The following is an 18,714-nucleotide window of genomic DNA, read 5'->3' on the forward strand; positions in this document are numbered from 1 at the left end:
ACCCCTGTGCCTGGTGCATGCCAAGGGCACAATAAATGTTAGCCACTCTCTTCTGATGTAGTGGTAGTACTAAGAGTTGTTTTTATTGTTTGTTGTTGCTACTGTTGTAAGTAGGCATAAATGGAAAACAGTTCATATAGAAGTTTTGAAAGATTAAATAATTTTATTTCTATCATCTCCTAGTTTAAATATATCACATCATTATCCAGAGTTTTCCTGGGATATCCACTATAAAGTACAGATGGAAACATATTTATTTACTAGAGCATAGAATAAGTTTCCTAATTCAGTAATTCTCCAATAAGTTCCCCAGTTCTCTAATTCAAGCAGGTCTGGGTTGTGGCCAGAGATTCTACATTTCTAATCAGTGTGACATTGGGAATTATAAAGTTGAAATTGTTCAAGTTAGAAAGTTAATTTCTGCACTTTCTCCCCATCAAAAAAGTATTTTACAGTTCCAATATGTATCACTTTAGAGCATTACATATTTAGGAGCAGCAAGAAATGAAAAATCTCCTCTTTTCCTCCCGTGTGATCCTTCCCTTGTTTCCAGGTGATTTTCCTGCTGCTGATGTAGAGAACCATACTTGGAGAAGCAAGACTATAGTCTACAACTCAGAGGCCCTGGCCTTTACTATTAGCAGCATCTAAAAATGGGTATCTTTAGGAGGCCCCATTCTTTAAGAGCAAGTTACTTAGTTTGTTTTGTGGAGGATATTTGGGAAATGTTTGGATTTGATGAGCCTTCTCTGTCTAATGTTCATACAATATTATTTTATGACTGCTTGAATGCTTTTCTTTGGCAAATGCTCTTTGTCTTAATAATTATAAAAATTATTCACTTGCAGTTTAAAATTTTCAAAGAAGAAGAAGAAGGAAAATAAACTGATAAACTGGAGTCATTCATGTCAGTATTAATATTTTGGTGTGTGTTATCCCAGACTTTTCACTTTAATATCTGCCCCCACCCCAAACACTTTTTCCTCTCTGGCAAATATGTGCATTTGCTTTTAAATATTCACAACCAAAAGTCTTCAAGAAACATTTAACCATTTTGCGTGAGAGAGAGAAAGAGAAACATAACGATCTATTTTTGCTAATATGTTTTAAATTTTGCATTATTTATAGTCTCTCCTTAGAAGCTTGAAATTAAATTTTGTTTCCTTACTGATTTTGATTCTTTCCTGTCTGGCTTGATTTCACCTCCCTGTGTTTCTAGTGAAGCCTGAAATTATCATACTCTTGAGTTGAGTGTGTTTTTTCCTGTGCCCTCACATTCCATGGACGGCACAACAACTCTGTTCCTATTATCAGCGACACCTTCCCCTACTATCCACATTCAATCCAGTTTTCCAGAAAACCTTTGAATAAGGGTTTATCCTGGGACTGAGTAGACAAACATCTTGTTCAGTAACATTTGAGGAGTATTGGTTTCCTCCATAGAGGAACCTATTTTCCTGTGGATTTTCTGGTGTTCCCTCTCTAAGACCTGCCTGTATTCTGACCATTGCATGTAATGGGCCATATATTTTTTACTCAATTAATTATTATTTTGGTTGGTAGGGAGGGCAGTAAGTCCTGTGTAGTTTCATTTAAGATATTCATGTATTTTGGAGGGGGGGAATGACACAGTGGCCCAACTGGATACCACAAGTCCTACACCATACTTTGGTTTACATCTCACTGCCCAGAAAGTAGTCACATGATCCCGAGTTGAAAAGGAGGCTGAAAAATATCATAGAATTGACATTCTGTTGAGATTCTGCAACTAATGAAGAAGTAAAAAATCAGTGCTTGGTACCCCAGTACCTCTGCCTTATACCAGTTAATGTCTTGGCAGTGAATGATCACTGATGGAGGTCTTACTACTTCCAGTGGTTTGATGGTATACCTAAAAATAATAACAGTGGTAATAGTACCTTAAATTTAAAGAGCACTGGGTAAAACAGCACCCCATACCCCAAATATCCATAGGGCAGAGCGCAAGTGGCATGGTGACGACTTGGGACATTGTGCTGTTCTCAATGGGATTGGAACACTAGGTAGGAGGACAAAAATGGAAAGGCTCACCGTTTTTGGTGCCCATATTTGAAAATCCTCAGTCCTCATTTTTTCACTTTCTCTGCCGCATTCCCTAATAAGATCTCTATACCATCAGTGTTTTCCTTCACCCTGTACCTGGAGCACATAATAGTGTATTTTGATTAGAGTAATTATGCTAACATTAGGAATTATAAAATAGAAGTTGTTTAAGTTGGAAAATTAATTTCTTCATACTCTCTCCACCAGAAGTATTTTACATTTCCAATATGTATCACTTTAAATCATTTCATTTATAGGAGCAGGAAGAAATTAAAAATCTTCTATTTTCCTCCAATCTTGATTCTTTAAAATAGGCTCCTTTTTTAGTCAGGGGTATTAAAATGAGTTGGTTAGGCAGTTATGAAAGATGCTTGTAGTGGTTTATGCCCCAGATCCCAAGTGTACATCAGGTGCAAAACAATGCCTAACCTGCAGAAGGATGGCCCACATGACCTCTGCTTACTGAAAGGATGGGAAGGGTGAGCCAGATGTCTCCACAATGCCCTTTTTATCTTAATCCACAGAGCTCAGTTTCAAGTTACAGATTTAAAAATACTTGATATAAGTCAGAGATAAATGGAATAAAATATTATACAAAGAAATAGAAAACTTGGAATAAGTAAACCTTAAAGACTGAACATAGACCCTCCCTAAGGACCACAAACAATGTGTGAACTTTAGTGGATCCTGATTTGGGTATATGTGGCTATAACACATTCTTGGGATAATTGGGAAAATTTTACTATGGACTGCATATTAGATAATAGGGAATTACTAGAAGTTATAATAATACCGTGATTGGTTGGTAGAGTGTCCTTAGGAAATGCATCCCAAAGTATCTGGGGCAAAGTGTCATTATATAGGTAAGTTACTTTGAATGGTTCAACATAAACAATACATATGTGAAGAGAGGCAGAAATAAAGCAAATATGGCAAAATATTAAAAACTTAAATATAGGTAGAGGGCATATGGGTATTCTATACAGTTATTTCAACCTTTCTATGTTTTTCTATATATTTAATGTTTTTTGTCCTTCAGAAGGCCAAAAAGCATTGCTCAGTAAACACCAGTACAAGCACAGCCCGCTGTTCATGCTGCCCTTCAGTTCCCAAGCTTGCGTTTGATTATCATTTATTAAACATCTACTGTGTATGCCAGGTACGATTCCAAGTGCTAGAGATATAAATAAGATATTGTCTCTTTACTTCAAGAGCTCATAATTTAGTATGTGTCTTTTACTGTTTTTATTTAGTTCTAAGCCAAATTCTTACAAAATCTTGGGAATTAAAATTAATATTTGCATCTGCTTACACCTAAGCGATGATGTATATTAATCTAAGGCTGTTGGCAGTCAGCCCTGTAACATCAAATTTTTTTGGTAAGTTTTATATAAGAACAATAGGCAGTAATGGATATGTTTAAGGTGTTTGAACATAAAAATGTGACAGTGACAACCTTGGGTTTGTACAAGTACATGGTGGCATTCTGGACACATTTAAATATATTTCCAATATTTGCAGTTAGAGTTGTGTTTGAACTGGATAGTCCCATTTGTAACCGATGTGTATGTGACCAGTGAACAAGTTTCCAAGAGGCAGAGCCTTTGTAAAAGTCATGTGGCTGATATGGATCCTCCATTAGGGAATGAGTTTCCCACTGCCTGAAAATAACTGTGTTGAAAGATCTTTCTCCTACTTTCTAATTTTTAGCCAGGTAACCAGAAAGGCAAAAAAACAAAAAACACCATCTCTCTAAACATTTTCTTTGCATTATTCCTTTGAAGAAGAAAATGTTCATATAGCTCAAACATCATAGCATTTGAAATCCAGTGTTGCAGTCCTTGCTGATCAGCTCCAAGGTAAAGAAAGGGAAAAATATGCTGAGTATGAAGGGCGATGCAAAAGAAATAAATGATTTCAGGATTATAGTTATTTTAAGGAACGTAAAGGAAAGGGACTAGGAAGGTCTACTATAGACCTTCGTCTGTGATTTGCTTTGAAAAGGAAATAATGCTAGATGCTTCCTTTAAAACACATCATATCATGCAGTTGCAAATGCAACTGATTTGGCTACCCTGTTAAGCAACACAGAAGCATTCGTTTAGATAAAATCAATGCACTAATTATAAATCAGTCTCATTTATGTAAAAGCAGGGCCAAAAGTTTAGAAAATATTCCAGTAGGTATAATTCATGGCCATACATGGAATATACTTGAAACTCATAGAGTTTTCAAATATTGTGATAATTCGTGCCATTGATTAGTGTGTATTTTGTTCATTCCCCAAGTTCATATAAAGGAATGGGGATTTCCTATAGACAACCATGAAGTGGGAAAAAGAATTATAGGAGTTCTTGAACTTAGTTGTATTAGAAGCACCTGGTGAGGTTTTTTTGGTTTGTTTTCATTATGGAGGAGGGGAATTTCCAGAGATTATTTTTTGATTGCTCTGGAGTGAGGCTAGGCAAAGTGTCCTTCCAAGTTCCCAACTGATTCTATAGAATTGAGAGTAACTAGGCTAGAGCAAGGGTCAGTTAACCTGGCTTCTAGACCAGACACTGACAGTTTGTTTCTGTGACCTTGAACAACTCATGTAGTTATCCTCATAACTCCCCCTTTTTTTTTTTTTTGCCGTTTTTTTCCCCTTTTTTTAAAATTGAAGTATATAGTTGGTTTACAATGTCATGTTAGTTTCAGGTGTACAGCAAAGAGATTCAGTTACATAGCAAAGTGATTCAGTTATTTTTATATATATATTCTTTTTCAGATTCTTTTCCTGTATAGATTCTTATAAGATATTGAGTATAGTTTCCTGTGCTATACAGTAGGTCCTTGTTGTTTACCTATTTTATAAATAATAGTGTGTATATGTTAATCCTAAACTCCTAATTTATCGCTCCCCCCATTCCCCTTTTGGTAACCATAAGTTTGTTTTCTCTGTGGGTCTGTTTCTGTTTTGTAAGTAAGTTCATTTGTGTCATTTTTTTAGATTCTGAGTATAAGTGATATCATATGATATTTGTCTTTCTCCGTCTGGCTTATATTCAGAATCCCTGTTCTTCCAATAACAGAGTTGGAGTATACCAGTAGTGTTAAGTATTTAGGAATTTTGTGAGCAGGTTGTTAAACTATTGGTAACTTGAAATTGGCCATGATTGGATTATTTACACCATGGAAACTGGGGTTTATGCTCCCAACCCAGAGCCAGTTTACCAGCCCCTCACAGACTATACTATCATTAACGTTCTTTCAAAATTTAAGGTTCTGTGATTCTATGATGTGTTAGTTAGAAAGCAATCTTACATCATAGATGTTCCGAGAGATTTAACCATCATTTTAAATTAATGCCATGATATTGTAGGGGGAGGAACATTTTCCCTTTTACTCTTCTAGGTTCTTTGGCTGGTCTAATAGATAAATTGACATAAGACAGATTAACAGGAGAAAAACTAATTTCATACATACAGGATCCCCATAAAATATGAGAACTACATGTAAGTCAGGCAATTGAGACCTATATGCCATCCTTAGCTAAGGAATGGGTTAGGGGTCTGGGGCTTCAAAAGGCAGGAGGGTAATTCACAGGATGATAGTAGGAGATGTTTGGTACCTAGATGCTTGTCCTGCCACACAGATAGGTTATTCATATAAATAATTATCTGTGGTAATAGCACTCTTTCTGGGCCAGGTCACCTGTATAAATTCTTTTAGGTAGTTAGGGGAGAAGTAAAAGTTTTTCTTGAATCTCCTTAATTGCCTTCAGCTCAGAACAATCCACATGACAAAGTGGCACATTTTGGGGCGGTCTGTTCTGTTCCTTTTCAATATAATTGTCCCCAGAAATAAAGATCTAAGGCAGAAGATGAAAATTTGTATTTATTAAAACAGTCATTTTAATAGAATACTCTTATGTTGATGATTGTGTCAAGAGCTGAAGAGTTCAAGGATACCAGATAGGTGATGCCTGCTAGGGGAACATAATATGAATATGAATAATATGAAGTCACTAATGCCTAGTTTACAAGTGTTGGAGGTATTGCCCTGTAGATTATTTAGAATCTACTGGATTTTTGTTTTATCATTCCTTTCTAATAGCTGGATGTTAGAAATAGTTTCATCCTAGTTGTCTAAAGACTAGCTTACAAAAGTAAAGACCTAGTATCAGTATTTCACTTAGTTCATCCAATGGAAATCTTGACCTTGTGAGTATCTATTCACTTATTAAACTCTCACTTATTAAAATATTTAAGCACTTGTCACTGAGGAGCTGACATGAATTGTGTCTAAATGAATGAGTAAGGTTGGGTAAAGAAAGTATAGGGAGTGCATTCAAGCAGCTGAAACCACAGTTTGAAAAGCATGGAATCATGAACAGTGTTAGAAGAAGCATACATGAGGTGAAAGAAGGATGTTGCAAAAATGAGACAGTGAGTAGAATGGTTTGATGATAGAACTGAAAATCAGGCAGACATGGGCCAATTTTTAAAATTTTCTCTGCTACCATTTGCTTACTATAAATTGAGAGTAACAGTAAGACCTTCCTCTAGAGCTGTTTTGAGGGAATATGAAGTAAGCAAGTGAAATTCCTAGGACAGGACCTAGCATAGAGTTAGCACTCAATGACTGCTGAATTACCATAAGGTCAAGGGGTGAATTAGGGTCAGGCCAGGAATGGCCTTTTATGTCATACCAAAGTCTTTAGGCTCAGTGCTATAATTAATGGAGATGGTAAATGTTTTGTTCAGATAATTTGTGCACTTGTGTGTTAGGGACTAGTTAGAGATAAGGAAGAAAGATGAGGATGGGCCAGATACATTAAGAAGCCATCCCCATGAGCAAAGGAGTTACGAAATGATCACGTTATCTTTTAGAACCTTGTTTCCAAAATTGTGGATTGGGACCTCTTGTGATTCCTATGAGAACTCTCTCTAGATGGTTAAATAGCAGCATTAAATAACCGTGACTCCTGGATAGAGGGCTGGAAAGAAGTTTAGACATGTGATAGATATAACAAATGCTATATTGGTGGTCTCTAGATGATGGATACATGGGTGTTCTCTGCTCAGTTTTTTCACCTTCTCTGTATGCTTGAAAATTCACAGTACAATATTGGAAAAAACGAGAAAGGTTATTCACTCTAATTGTCTTTTAGTTCTTGAAAATCACAAGAAAGTTTCTTGGTTCAGTAAGGCTTTTAACACTTTGCTTTGGCTCAGAGCCACTGGCAAGATGTGTCTAGCTAGAATTTAATAAAAATACTGTATTTTTTGCATTTCTTGTTACATTCAATTTATGGTAATTAATACAACTTTTTTTATTGTTGATATTGTCACTGTTCCCTCCTCAAATAATGTGTTTAAGTTTTAAAATATTCAGTAAACAATAGACAGGTGGTGCATTGGTGTGGCAAAAAAACTATTGTAGAGGTGGTATGTACATGACCTCCCTAGTAAAACGTTGGTTATTGAAGCATTTTAAGTGTCCTAATTTCTCAGAAATTAAATTATTCAGCTTTGAGTGCAAAATGAATATAGTTTTTGGTTTTTGAACTCATCTGGTCACTGTTAAACTTCTATATGTGGTGATGGTTGCCTGTCTCTATGTTCACATTTCTTCAAAAGTTTATGAAAGCTAAGCCCCAGAATAAAGCTCATTGGTTTTTTAGTGCTTAAGGTGTGGCATCCTTTACTTGCTTTGGGGAATATTGGCATATTTCCTGGGGAAACTGTATATGTATATATTTTTTTCTTGAAATAGGAAAGAGCCACTTAATTAGAGTGATTTGCCAAGCAAGGCCTGGATTAGGTATAATCTATCACAGTTACTTTTTCTTTATAGAATTTTCTTTTCTTAATAGAATTTAGAAAACATCATAAAGTACATCACTTCTACAAAGTAAATATACAATAATGTGTTTCTGTAAAAGCAAAAACAAGAAATATTCAACAAGTCATTATTTTTATATTACTTTTGTCTGTCTATTGGTAGGATTTTATGTTTGTTACTATCTCAATGGAATTTATGTTTTTTTCCGTTACCAGAATCAATAAGAACAGAGATAAGCAGTCAGAATAACTGGAGTTTACCCACTAAAAGGGAGAGCCTTTTTTTTTCCACACATGACACCAGAATGCAGTATTCTCGTGCACTGTTTAAACAATTTAAAAGTATATTGTTTTCCAGAGTCAATTACAGTCAGAAGAATTTAGATGTAAGTCTTCTCACTCAACACTTTGATATGTTTACATGTATGTACACATACAGACACACACGATTTTAATTTGTTATTTAAATAAATGGACCCATTTACAAGTATTCTTCTGTGACTTGAATTTTTTACCTAGTAATAGATCTTAGAGAGCTTTTTATGTTAATATACATGACACTACTTCATTCATTTTCATGACTGCATAGCATTCTATAATACGAATGTTTGATCATTTATTACCCAGTCCCATCATGGTGGGTATTAGGTTGTTCATGGTTTTTTGGTTTTTCCACAGTGACCATCATTAACTAGTATTTCTTTATGAACATTTGTGTGTATTTTTGATAAATTGTTAGAAATAAAATTGCTAAAACAATGTATGATTATTTGAACTTTAGCTGTTTTTTTTAAAACAAACTGTCTCAAGTTTTTATGAACTTTCTTCTCCATTGGCAAATATGTTGATTTGGAATATATTTTATTGGTGATCTAATAACCCTACGGTGGGAGTCAAAGTTTCCTCTTAGCATCTTGCTCATGTTTACTGTGTACGCACATTGTGTTATAGTCTGTATCCCTTCCCTCCCCACATACCACATTCCTTCCCACTTCTCCACCCATACACTGTGAGCACATTAAAACCAGAGGTACTGATTTTTGTAGCTAACTCCATCTGTCCCAGTACGTGCCATGTAATAATTGCTCAACGAATATTTAGAAGATGATGGGGGGAAAAAACTCACTCCTTCGCACTTATAAAATCATAATATTTTTTATATTCAGACAGTTGCTTTTCTGTAATGACTTGATAACATTTCCTCACATTGTTAAGAGTTCAACTTTATAGTGAATTTTGTATTTAATTGCAGTATTTTATGGTACTTCTAGTATTATTACATTTGGGAAATGAGGTAGAAATCATAGAAGGGAGTAAGTAAAACATTTCTAAAAAAATTAACTCAGTTTTATAGACCCTGAATTTTAGCATGTTGTCCAATTGAGAGTGATTCCTGTTACCATATGCATCTTGAGAATACACATTAAATAAAACCAGTGAACCAAAGTACAATGTATTTTCATGAGCTAATTTCTAGTGATGATTTTTTAAAACTTGTTTGAAAAACTAATGTTGATCTTTAGATTTTAACTATTTTCTTCCTCAAATATAGACGATTATTTTAAAATTTGCATCTTATTAAAAAACCATTAATGAAAGTCTGTAATTAATAGATAACCTGGTTTTAATAATTCACAGTTGCAAGTAGTTAAAATGAATAGTGATTTTCTTAATATATATATACTTTTAAAGTGAAGTGCCCTTTTGATAACCAACATACTTTGAGTATCTGGCATGGTGTTGCCCAGACAGATGTGCACATATGTTATGTATCTGTGCACATACCAGATAGATCTAAATAATTATTATTTATGTATGTGACTCTTTTATAACGAGAAGGCGATACACATTCTGTATTTGTATTTTTATTTTGTCTGAATTAGGACTGGGAAATGATTAATTACAGGGCAATGTTTCTTGTCAAGTTGTGAATAAATATGTTTAGCATTAGTATAGCTGTTTACAAGAAAGAAAACCCATACTGCTTGCCAAGCATTTGATTAAGAAATGCATTCAATTCACCACATAGTCTCTCTGTAGGAAAGAACTTTATATTTGTGTGGCTTGGCATTTAGTAATTAAATCTCTTTAAACATTTTAATTAGGCTGAAGGCCATCCAAAGCCTTTGGTCTCATCTTGAAAACGGTTTCAGCTATAATAGGCATAAAGCTGTAGGGCAACCATGAGCACTTTCACAAGAGTCTTAAATCTAGAGCAGTGTTTCTCAAATTCCATTGTGCATTAAAATCACCTGAAAAGCTTGATAGAACACAGATCCTTGTTTCTTTTTAACAACTTCCCCCTTTTGATCAGACTCTCAGCTTAACTGAGAGATGTGATCATAGCTTAAGGCATTTGGTGCCACCCCATTACCGGTCTGAAGTTCTCGAAGCTTTTATTTATTTTTTATTTTTTTATTTTTTATTTTTATTTTTTAATTTTTTTTAGTACAAGCAATTTAATTGTTAATAAAAATTTGAGATTTATCATATTTAAGACAGAAAAAACTGAGAACCAATGAATTGACTCAGTTTGGAGGAACCAGGTTCAAGATGATTTCAAAACTAACAAAGATTTCCAATTTGAAAGAGATTTAGCTAATGTTTCCTAAATACATAATTTGTTTTCACTAAAATATTTTTGAAGACATATAAACTAAAAACCATAATAAAGTGAAACACTTCTTCAGATTTTTACCCAACACTTAAAGAAATCGTACTGATAGAAAATCTCTTGCATTAGGTTAATAGACACCTTGCAAAACTGACACATATTTACCACTGAAAGAGATAAATATACAAAATTATGCAAGACTGAAAGAAGAGAGTGGTGATAGTTTATATTTATCTAAGTGTCTATAACCATAACTCTGTTACATTGGTTTTTTCTTCTTTTACTGACTGCTATTTTTTCCAACTCTACCCATCACCCTTATAATATATTCACATATAAAGTAAGAACTATATGAAGCATATAGATTTGCTTCATATCGAAGCTTTTATTGATCTTCTTTGTGAGATTCACAGCTCATGATTTTTTTTGCTGTATCTCTGTGGTATTCACATGTCTTGACTTTATGATCACGATTTTTAAGTCAATCATTCTCTTTGTTCCTTTTCTGATGTTCCAGTCTTAGGGAGATCATTTGCTTGGTGTTCAGTGCCTGCAAACATGCATTTAAAGCTCTTGAGAGAATATGACACACCAAGAGAGATTACTGTGATTGTTATAAGCTCCAGTGTTTGGATTGCCCTTCAAAGCCATGGTCCCCAAGACCCAAATCAATCAAAATCAAATAAGTCAAAGAAACACCCTGTTGAAGCAGCCACCTTTTTAAGCCAAGTGATCTTATGATCTTAGTAACCTTATGTAATCTTATGTGATCTTAATGATTTTATGTATAACTGAGTTTCAACTTCCCCAGAAGTGTTAATCCAGGTACAATAGGTGGTGTTGGCCACAGCACAGACACCTCCTTGCTCAGCTAAAAGATAATCAAGGTCTGTCTTATTATCAAGAACAAGGATTTTGGGGGGCAGCTATTGCTTCAGCAGCAGATTCTGCAGTACTTTCAAGACTTAAGGAGAGGTTCCTGATTATAGCCTCACTTATATTTACTCCTAACCAAGGAAATAGGGCATGTCAAAGGAAGCGAATCTTGAATCATGAATGCCTCCTGGTAATTCTCATTTGAATCTGTGGCTCAGGACTGGAAAGATGACAGCCATGGACACCAGTAAAATTTTAAAGGTCTCTAGACCACATCGGCAGTTTTATTCTGGTTACCGTTGCCTTGTGTCCTTTCTTTGCATAGACCTTGGATGCAAAGTTCCCCAAGCTTGGGGTTGTTAACCATAGACTGGGAAACACAGCAGGGAGTGTCTAGCATCATGGACAGATCAGAGTTTTCTGATGACGAATCCAGCAGTCTGAATGGTTAACCATCTTAGCAGTGGCCTGGGAGATACAGATGATGGCACTATCTTTCCAGGCCAATGCCAGAGCAAAGGAAAGAAAGAGAAGAAGAATAGATTTTATGTTTGGTTAAAGTAGGAAGTCTTGATTCAGCATATTTGGAGGAAGCAATCTACCTTGATGTTAGCCACTTGTCTTTGTCAATTTGAATTGGAGGTCTCCAGCATGTGTACAGGACCAGATGTCAGGTGGTGTCTTCTTCAGCTGTGAGATGTATATTCAAGGTTCAAGTCCCTGAAGTTTGGCTGCCATCTGGGTAATGAGAGGGACCTGGTATCATCCCCTCCAGGGAGGTCCAAGGGCAGCCTTTGTTCTTAGTGATTCCAAATCAGAAGGATGGGAGAACATAGGACACATTAGTTTGGAGAGTTGTAGCTAGACATTTTAGGAAACTAGAAGAATTCAGGATCCAGTCCAGTTTACAGGTATATAACAAAACCTCAAAGACAATTAACAGGACTATAATATCTACAAAGGTGCAAACATTTTTCTCTCTGTAATCACCCCCATTTTACCAAAGATAGTCACAGTAAAACAAACTTGTTTGCATTAAACTTGGCCTGATTATTTACATAAGTGCAGCAAGAATAGTGATTGACTATATAAACTCTTTTAAGATTGCTTGGCTGGAACATTGTAAGCAAAGTACCAGGTAGATCTTTCCAAGGAGCTTTATTGGCTCTGTAAAGTCAACCTTAATTTCTTAAAAGTGTCTGGTTATACCTGAGTCTATGCATATCTCTTTCAAAGCTTTGGTAATATGAGCACATGTTTCCAGTTGTGTCTTGCTACAAGGAGAAGAGATACGTACTGAACTTACATAAATAACTATTTTGCCATGAAAAGAATACTCAAGAGTTTCCAAATTCTGGAGAGATCAGGTAAGGAGAAAAAGCAAATGTTTCATCTTTGTTTACAAAGGTACACTTTACAAATTGTTAAGTTATAGATTGCTTAAGAGAAACAGTTTCTTTAAATCTAGAAAAACAAAACATTAAGGGATCAGCAGTGATTCAAAAAAGAAGTCATAAAATTATGATCATCCTTAGTTCATTCAGTCCCATGTTATTAATTCTTTTTCTGCTTGAATCAGTTTTTTTAATTAGTTCTGGAAGTTCTTTTTTTTTTTTTTTTTAAGACTTTAATGACTAGCCTTTTTTTTTTAATTTACTTTTTTCTTTCTTTCTTTATTTTTTGGCTGCCTCGGGTCTTAGTTATGGTACACGGGATCTTTGCTGAGGCATGCGGGATCTTTTGTTGCAGCACATGGGATCTTTTGTTGCAGTGCACGGACTTCTCTCTAGTTGTAGCGTGCAGGTTTTCTCTCTCTAGTTGTGGTGCGCGGGCTCCAGCGCGCATGGGCTCTGTAGTTGTGACGCGTGGGCTTAGTTGCCCCACGGCATGTGGGATCTTAGTTCCCCGACCAGGGATCGAACCCACGTCCCTGCATTGGAAGGTGGATTCTTTACCACTGGGCCACCAGGGAAGTTCCCAGTTCTGGAAATTCTTATCCAGTTCATTTTTATGATCTTGAAGTTACCAGAAACCTGTGTTTGCCAGAGCCCTTTCCATGAACCTCCTTGAAGATGAAGTACTTTTGCAGAAACACTTTTGCAAAGCACCAGAGTAAAACAATAACTCTCTGTAAATGACAAAAACTTTTTTAAAATGCTCATTGTTAAAGATCTGGTGAGAGCTCATTATGTGGAATTGACAAGGAAATCTGGTTATTTCTATAACACACAACATTTTAAAATGATATCTGTAATTATGATAACATTATACCAGGACATATCACAGTTTAGTAATTTTATTCAATTTTTGGAACACTTATATACCTATACAAATACAACAAAAAGAAAGCTTAGTATTGACAATGATGCCCATGCAATTTAACATATTAAAAAAGCCTAATTAGTTTAACATTTCTCTTTTTATAAGGAGAGAGAACAGATCTTTTGAGATGTTCCAGGAGCTCTCTAGAAAATTCCAAAGTTAGTTCTGAGTCACAATTACTTCATTTGAATTTGATTTTGGGAAGTTTGTAAAAATATCAAAGACTTTGAAACACTTGGTCATTGAGGGTCACAGGTCATTGGAAATAACAGTTATCCATTTAACTGTAGTGCCACTTAAAGACTTTGAAGACAAATGTAGTTGTTTAAAAAAAAAAAAACTTTTAATGCTGATAGCTATAAAGGCATGCCTATCTTAATTAAACCAACAACCTTAAACTGCCTTTTGTACCAAATATTTTCTTAAATCACATGGACCTGAAATTCATTTATGTTAGCTGCTGTTATATTTCTGAGAATTTAATTTACATAAGTGCCTAATTTCTTTAAGCCAATTAAATAAAGCTCTTTTACAAATTACTTTTAGCAATACCATCCAGAGGTAGAAACTATTATATGTCTACACCACATATAAGTAGACACACATAAATAGACAGACATAGAGACCTTATAGTTTTGCTCTAAAATTTTAGTCATGAGATGGGTAGGATAATGCAAAACTCACTAGCTTATAAAAGAACAGTTGGGATAAGTTAAATTTATCTACTCAGATTTTTAAAGCTTTTTAGAAGATACTTAAGATTTGTATTTGTCCTTGACAAGTAATCTTAATGTAGTTCTTCCAAGAAGGTCTTTGGTTTCCTAAGGCCAGAATTTTTATAATGTTTGCAAGCCTTTTGAGATAAATAGGGGTGGTTTCAGGATTGCTGTAAAAAAATAGGTGAAATTTGAACTGTCTCTAGAGCTATATTTCTAGTTTTGTGAAGGTTTGCAAGGTTAGGACGGTTGCTCTCAATTCCTCAATACAACCTCAATTCCTGAACTTGATTGTAGCCTGGCTGATAAAGGAGTGACCTACTCTTACACCTTTGTTGTAATGTTTTTCTTTCCCTCTGGGTACATTTAGCTTAGAGGAAAAGGCCTTAAAATTTTTCTTGTTAGGCTCTGAATATCAGCTTCCGATTTGTTCAAAGTTCTGATTATAGAGTTAATAAATTCTTTTAGATACCTTGTCATGTTTCAGATAAGACAAACAGTAAATATTTACAGACAGTATTAAACAGCCCCACGGACCCAAGAGGTGTCCTCAAAGAGGGTGCAAAGGTTATTACCTTCCCAAGATCCAGAGTCACTCTCAACAATAGCCAAAAGAAAGAATTGACACCTGCATGTGCCAGGCAGGTGGAAAGCCAAGCTAAGTTCTTAGGACATGAAACGACGCAAGCATGAAGGCAATAGCTATTCCTAGGAGAAAAAGGATGAATAACCTATGGGTCTGGAGTTGGGAAAGAAGGAGCAACATGAAAATTTACTTTCCTCTCTTGACTGGGCCCTATAAACAGAGATCTTGGGAGCTGACTCTGGCAAGAACTTTCACCCTTGGCCAACTTCTGCCAGGTTTTCTAGAATCCCCTCTGTGGGCTCCAATGTCTACCAGAATTTGACAAGATTTTTCATTAATTTTAGTTATTCTTAGCTGTTTAAAGGAATAATGTAGCAGTTTACTAGACTATCACTCAGTTTTGTCAACTCTGGGAGGGGCCTATACAGAGGCTCTTCTTTGAAGGTAGAATGGGGTTGTCTATTAGGCCATTAACTTGGTGGATTATACTTTATGGTTGTGTAGTCTTTTCAGAGTGGAAAAACAATTCAGACAGGTTATTACTTGAATGAGTACTCAAGTAAAGGAGGAGAGAGGGTAGCAGTAGGAGTTATTTCAGACTTCGTCTTTTGTTTTAGATACCTCATATCTTTTAATTTTTCATTAGCCTTTCGTAACAATCTTTCAGTGAAACTGTTTTGGGAGTTTGAAGCCTTTTGGAGGCTTTTGCATGCCAGTTAAAATAGATATCCTATTCTTTTATTTATTTGGCAGCCCTTGCTTTCAAGTGCCTTTTAAATTCATTAGATAAATGATCTTATCTAATTGGAATGTTCCTCATAATGGCCTTTGTAATTCTAGGTTGTTTTTAGGAAGATTCTGTCATTTTTGTAGATATTTATAGCTTCTAGGACCCTAATTCTAAGACATAAAATAAGCAGATGTGGCAGAAGGTGTCCCACTTAACTCTTAATATTTTAAAGATCTCATTTTTATTATTTTTCATTATTATTATTATTATTTATTATTATTTTCTTTCTAGCTAAACTGTTGGGTCTCTCAGAGCCAAACTAATACCTAAATAGATGTGCTGCTAGGTTGGGAATTGTGTGATATTTTGCACAGAAATTTTCTTGAGATTGACAGGTGACTTACTGTCAGTCCAACCGATTCCATGACCAACTTAGCCTAACACGGGAGTCTTTAGGTTAGGTGGCAAGCACTCCAACAGCTCTTAAATACTCAATGCATGCCCCCACTTTTGTTTTGTTTTTTGTTTTTTTGCTCCCAAGATTTCCATTAGCAATAACCTTTATTTACAACAAAATTTTATTCACCCAGTCCCTTGCACTGGACCCAGTCCAGCTTAAACTGGACCCAGTTCAATCCCAGTTCAAAACCAGTCTGGTTTTTAAGTTGAACCCAGTTTGACTCTGGCCAGCAGTCACCAGCAGTTTCCTGTGTGTAATCTGAGGATTGTTGAAAGGATTGAACCAGTAGACCTCAGCAAATGGGGACTGCACACTGGGGGCTCCACATAAATGGGGAACTGCAAACTGCCAGTAACCGTTCCCACATGGATCTTAAGACAGAATCAAGGGCTGGAGGTTTCCAATCAAATGGGGAACTGTAGAAAGTCAATTAGATTGGGAGCTCAGTGCAGAGAGCGCAGAGCTCAAAACCTAGATGAACTTAGCCACAGTCCTGAGAAACAGGGAGAAAGATGGTGAACTTAGTGGGTTCGCCCAGTACCACACCTGTGTTTCTCATCCTCAATTGCCATCAGAAGTTTGCTTCAAAGCCCAGCGCTGCCACCTAATCTGTTAAACAACAAAATTCAGCTGAGAAAATTTAAAAATCAACTTGACTTTATTCAATGATTTTTGAATTGGGTAGCATCCCATCTCACAAATAGAAAGAAGCTGCAAGGGACTGTACAAAATGGAAGGCTTTTATAGACAGAGGGGCACAGGGACAAGGAAAAAGCAGATTTTCTCATCTTTCTTAGGGGGAGGGGAAGGATCTGTCAGGTGGATGACCTTACTACTGCTAATCAGGGAATTCCAGACTGACTGATTATGCTACCTTCTGGGGAGAGGCTGAAACTGCTCTTAGGCTAGGTATTAAGTCTTGGTTTGCTGATGGGGGACTTGGCACAAGTGACTTCATTTGGGGCTTGTTTCTTAGAACAAACGTAATCTCAGAAGTGACACTATGTTCACTAGAAGCTAGTCACTAAGTCCTGCCCATACTCAAGTAGAGAAGTAAGTTCCATATCTTTAGAAGATAATATCAAAGAAGCTTTGAATGTATCGTTAAAATCATCACACTATATTAGCATCAGTCTTCTCTTCCATGAAATAAGAAAGTGAGATATGATAGGACCTTAATAATGGTAGGTATTTTGTTATGATGATGATAATCATCATCATCATCATTTCTTAAGAACTTTACACTCAACCAAAGTGTATTGGTGTGTGAAATTCTCCCCACCCAAATCTGTATTTTATTAATTGTCACATTTTATAAAACCCCTCTTTTTTTAATGAAGGAAATATACTCTGATAATAAAACCAGACTCTAACCAAAGAAGTTATAGACTGATATCATTATGATTACATACAAGAACATCTGTAATAATTTATTATTGAAAGAAGAATAAGCTGCATCACCATATAGGGTATATCCTTCTAACACACAAGGATAGTGACTCTGTCAGGTGACTTAAAAATTACATACCATTTGGCCCCATAATCCATCTCTGTGAGTTTATCTTAAGAAAATAATGCCAAAATTTTTGATGCAAAAGTATGCTTAGCACAGGATAGTATTTTTGGTTGGTAGCCTCCAAGATGGCCCCTAATAATTGATCCCCATTTCCCGATGTTCACATTGTTGTGTAATCCCCTCCCGTTGAATGGCTGGACCTGGTGCCTCACTTGGAACAAATAGAAATGAAATATCAGGTTATAAAAAGACTGTGGCTTTTGTCTCAGGGGCTGCCACTCTCTCTTTTTACACATGGTAAGTATGATTTTAACTGGGATCAATCTTTTTCTTCTCACCCCAGAAACATACTAGAAAAAAATATACCAAGTAACGACACTCTGGACTGTGTGTGATTTGTTCTACTTTTCTTTGGTTTTCTATTCCCTTTCAATATCATATATTATTTTACAATGGAGAAATGCTTAAAAAGAAAAAGAGAAGGTAAGGAAAATCAGAGGAAAAGAACAAAGTAGAAGTTTAAACACATGTAACATTTGAGAAGTGATTGTTTTGGGAGAAAAAAGTTGTGAATTTACACATTTGTATTTAAGTAACTGCAAGGAAAAGATATAATTCAAGAGTATGTAATATTTAAAATTTGTGTAGCAGTCATATATCACTTATAATAAGAAAAATGAAACAAAATGAGATGTTTACAGAAAATACAGGTTACTTTTTACCTAGTACTCGCACATGGGAAGTACTTTGTAAATCCCTGGTAATATTATAGATGATAATTTAGTGACAATTTAGTTTGAATCCTCTAGTAATTTAGACAACGGAATTTACTAGCACATCTTTGCTAGTTGATTTCCACAGATCTCAGTGCTTCAGTCAATGAAGATTTTTGGATTGTAGGTCTTGTTTGGCAACAGGATTTTTGTAAATGGCATTCAGGGGTGCTTTGCTTTCTAACCTTCTCATTGTTAGTTTACCTTCCATCTT

At 35.5% G+C, this 18,714-nt stretch overlaps 1 protein-coding gene across 5 annotated transcripts in view; it reads left to right on the forward strand.

Annotated features, from left to right (window-relative positions):
- SUCLG2 (succinate-CoA ligase GDP-forming subunit beta) overlaps window positions 1–18,714 on the forward strand; it is a 259,242-nt gene that overhangs the window by 188,725 nt on the left and 51,803 nt on the right. Inside the window, exon 10 of one of the 5 annotated variants that reach the window (XM_057555237.1) lies at window positions 554–592. The exons of the other annotated variants lie outside the window; for them this stretch is intronic. Coding sequence (XP_057411220.1) covers window positions 554–577 — 24 coding nt within the window. The 3' untranslated portion in view covers window positions 578–592. Of the gene's footprint in view, window positions 1–553; window positions 593–18,714 lie in introns of those variants that run through there. 5 annotated transcript variants of the gene reach the window in all.

Source organism: Balaenoptera acutorostrata, chromosome 10 (assembly GCF_949987535.1).
Source record: "Balaenoptera acutorostrata chromosome 10, mBalAcu1.1, whole genome shotgun sequence".
NCBI lineage: Eukaryota > Metazoa > Chordata > Mammalia > Artiodactyla > Balaenopteridae > Balaenoptera > Balaenoptera acutorostrata.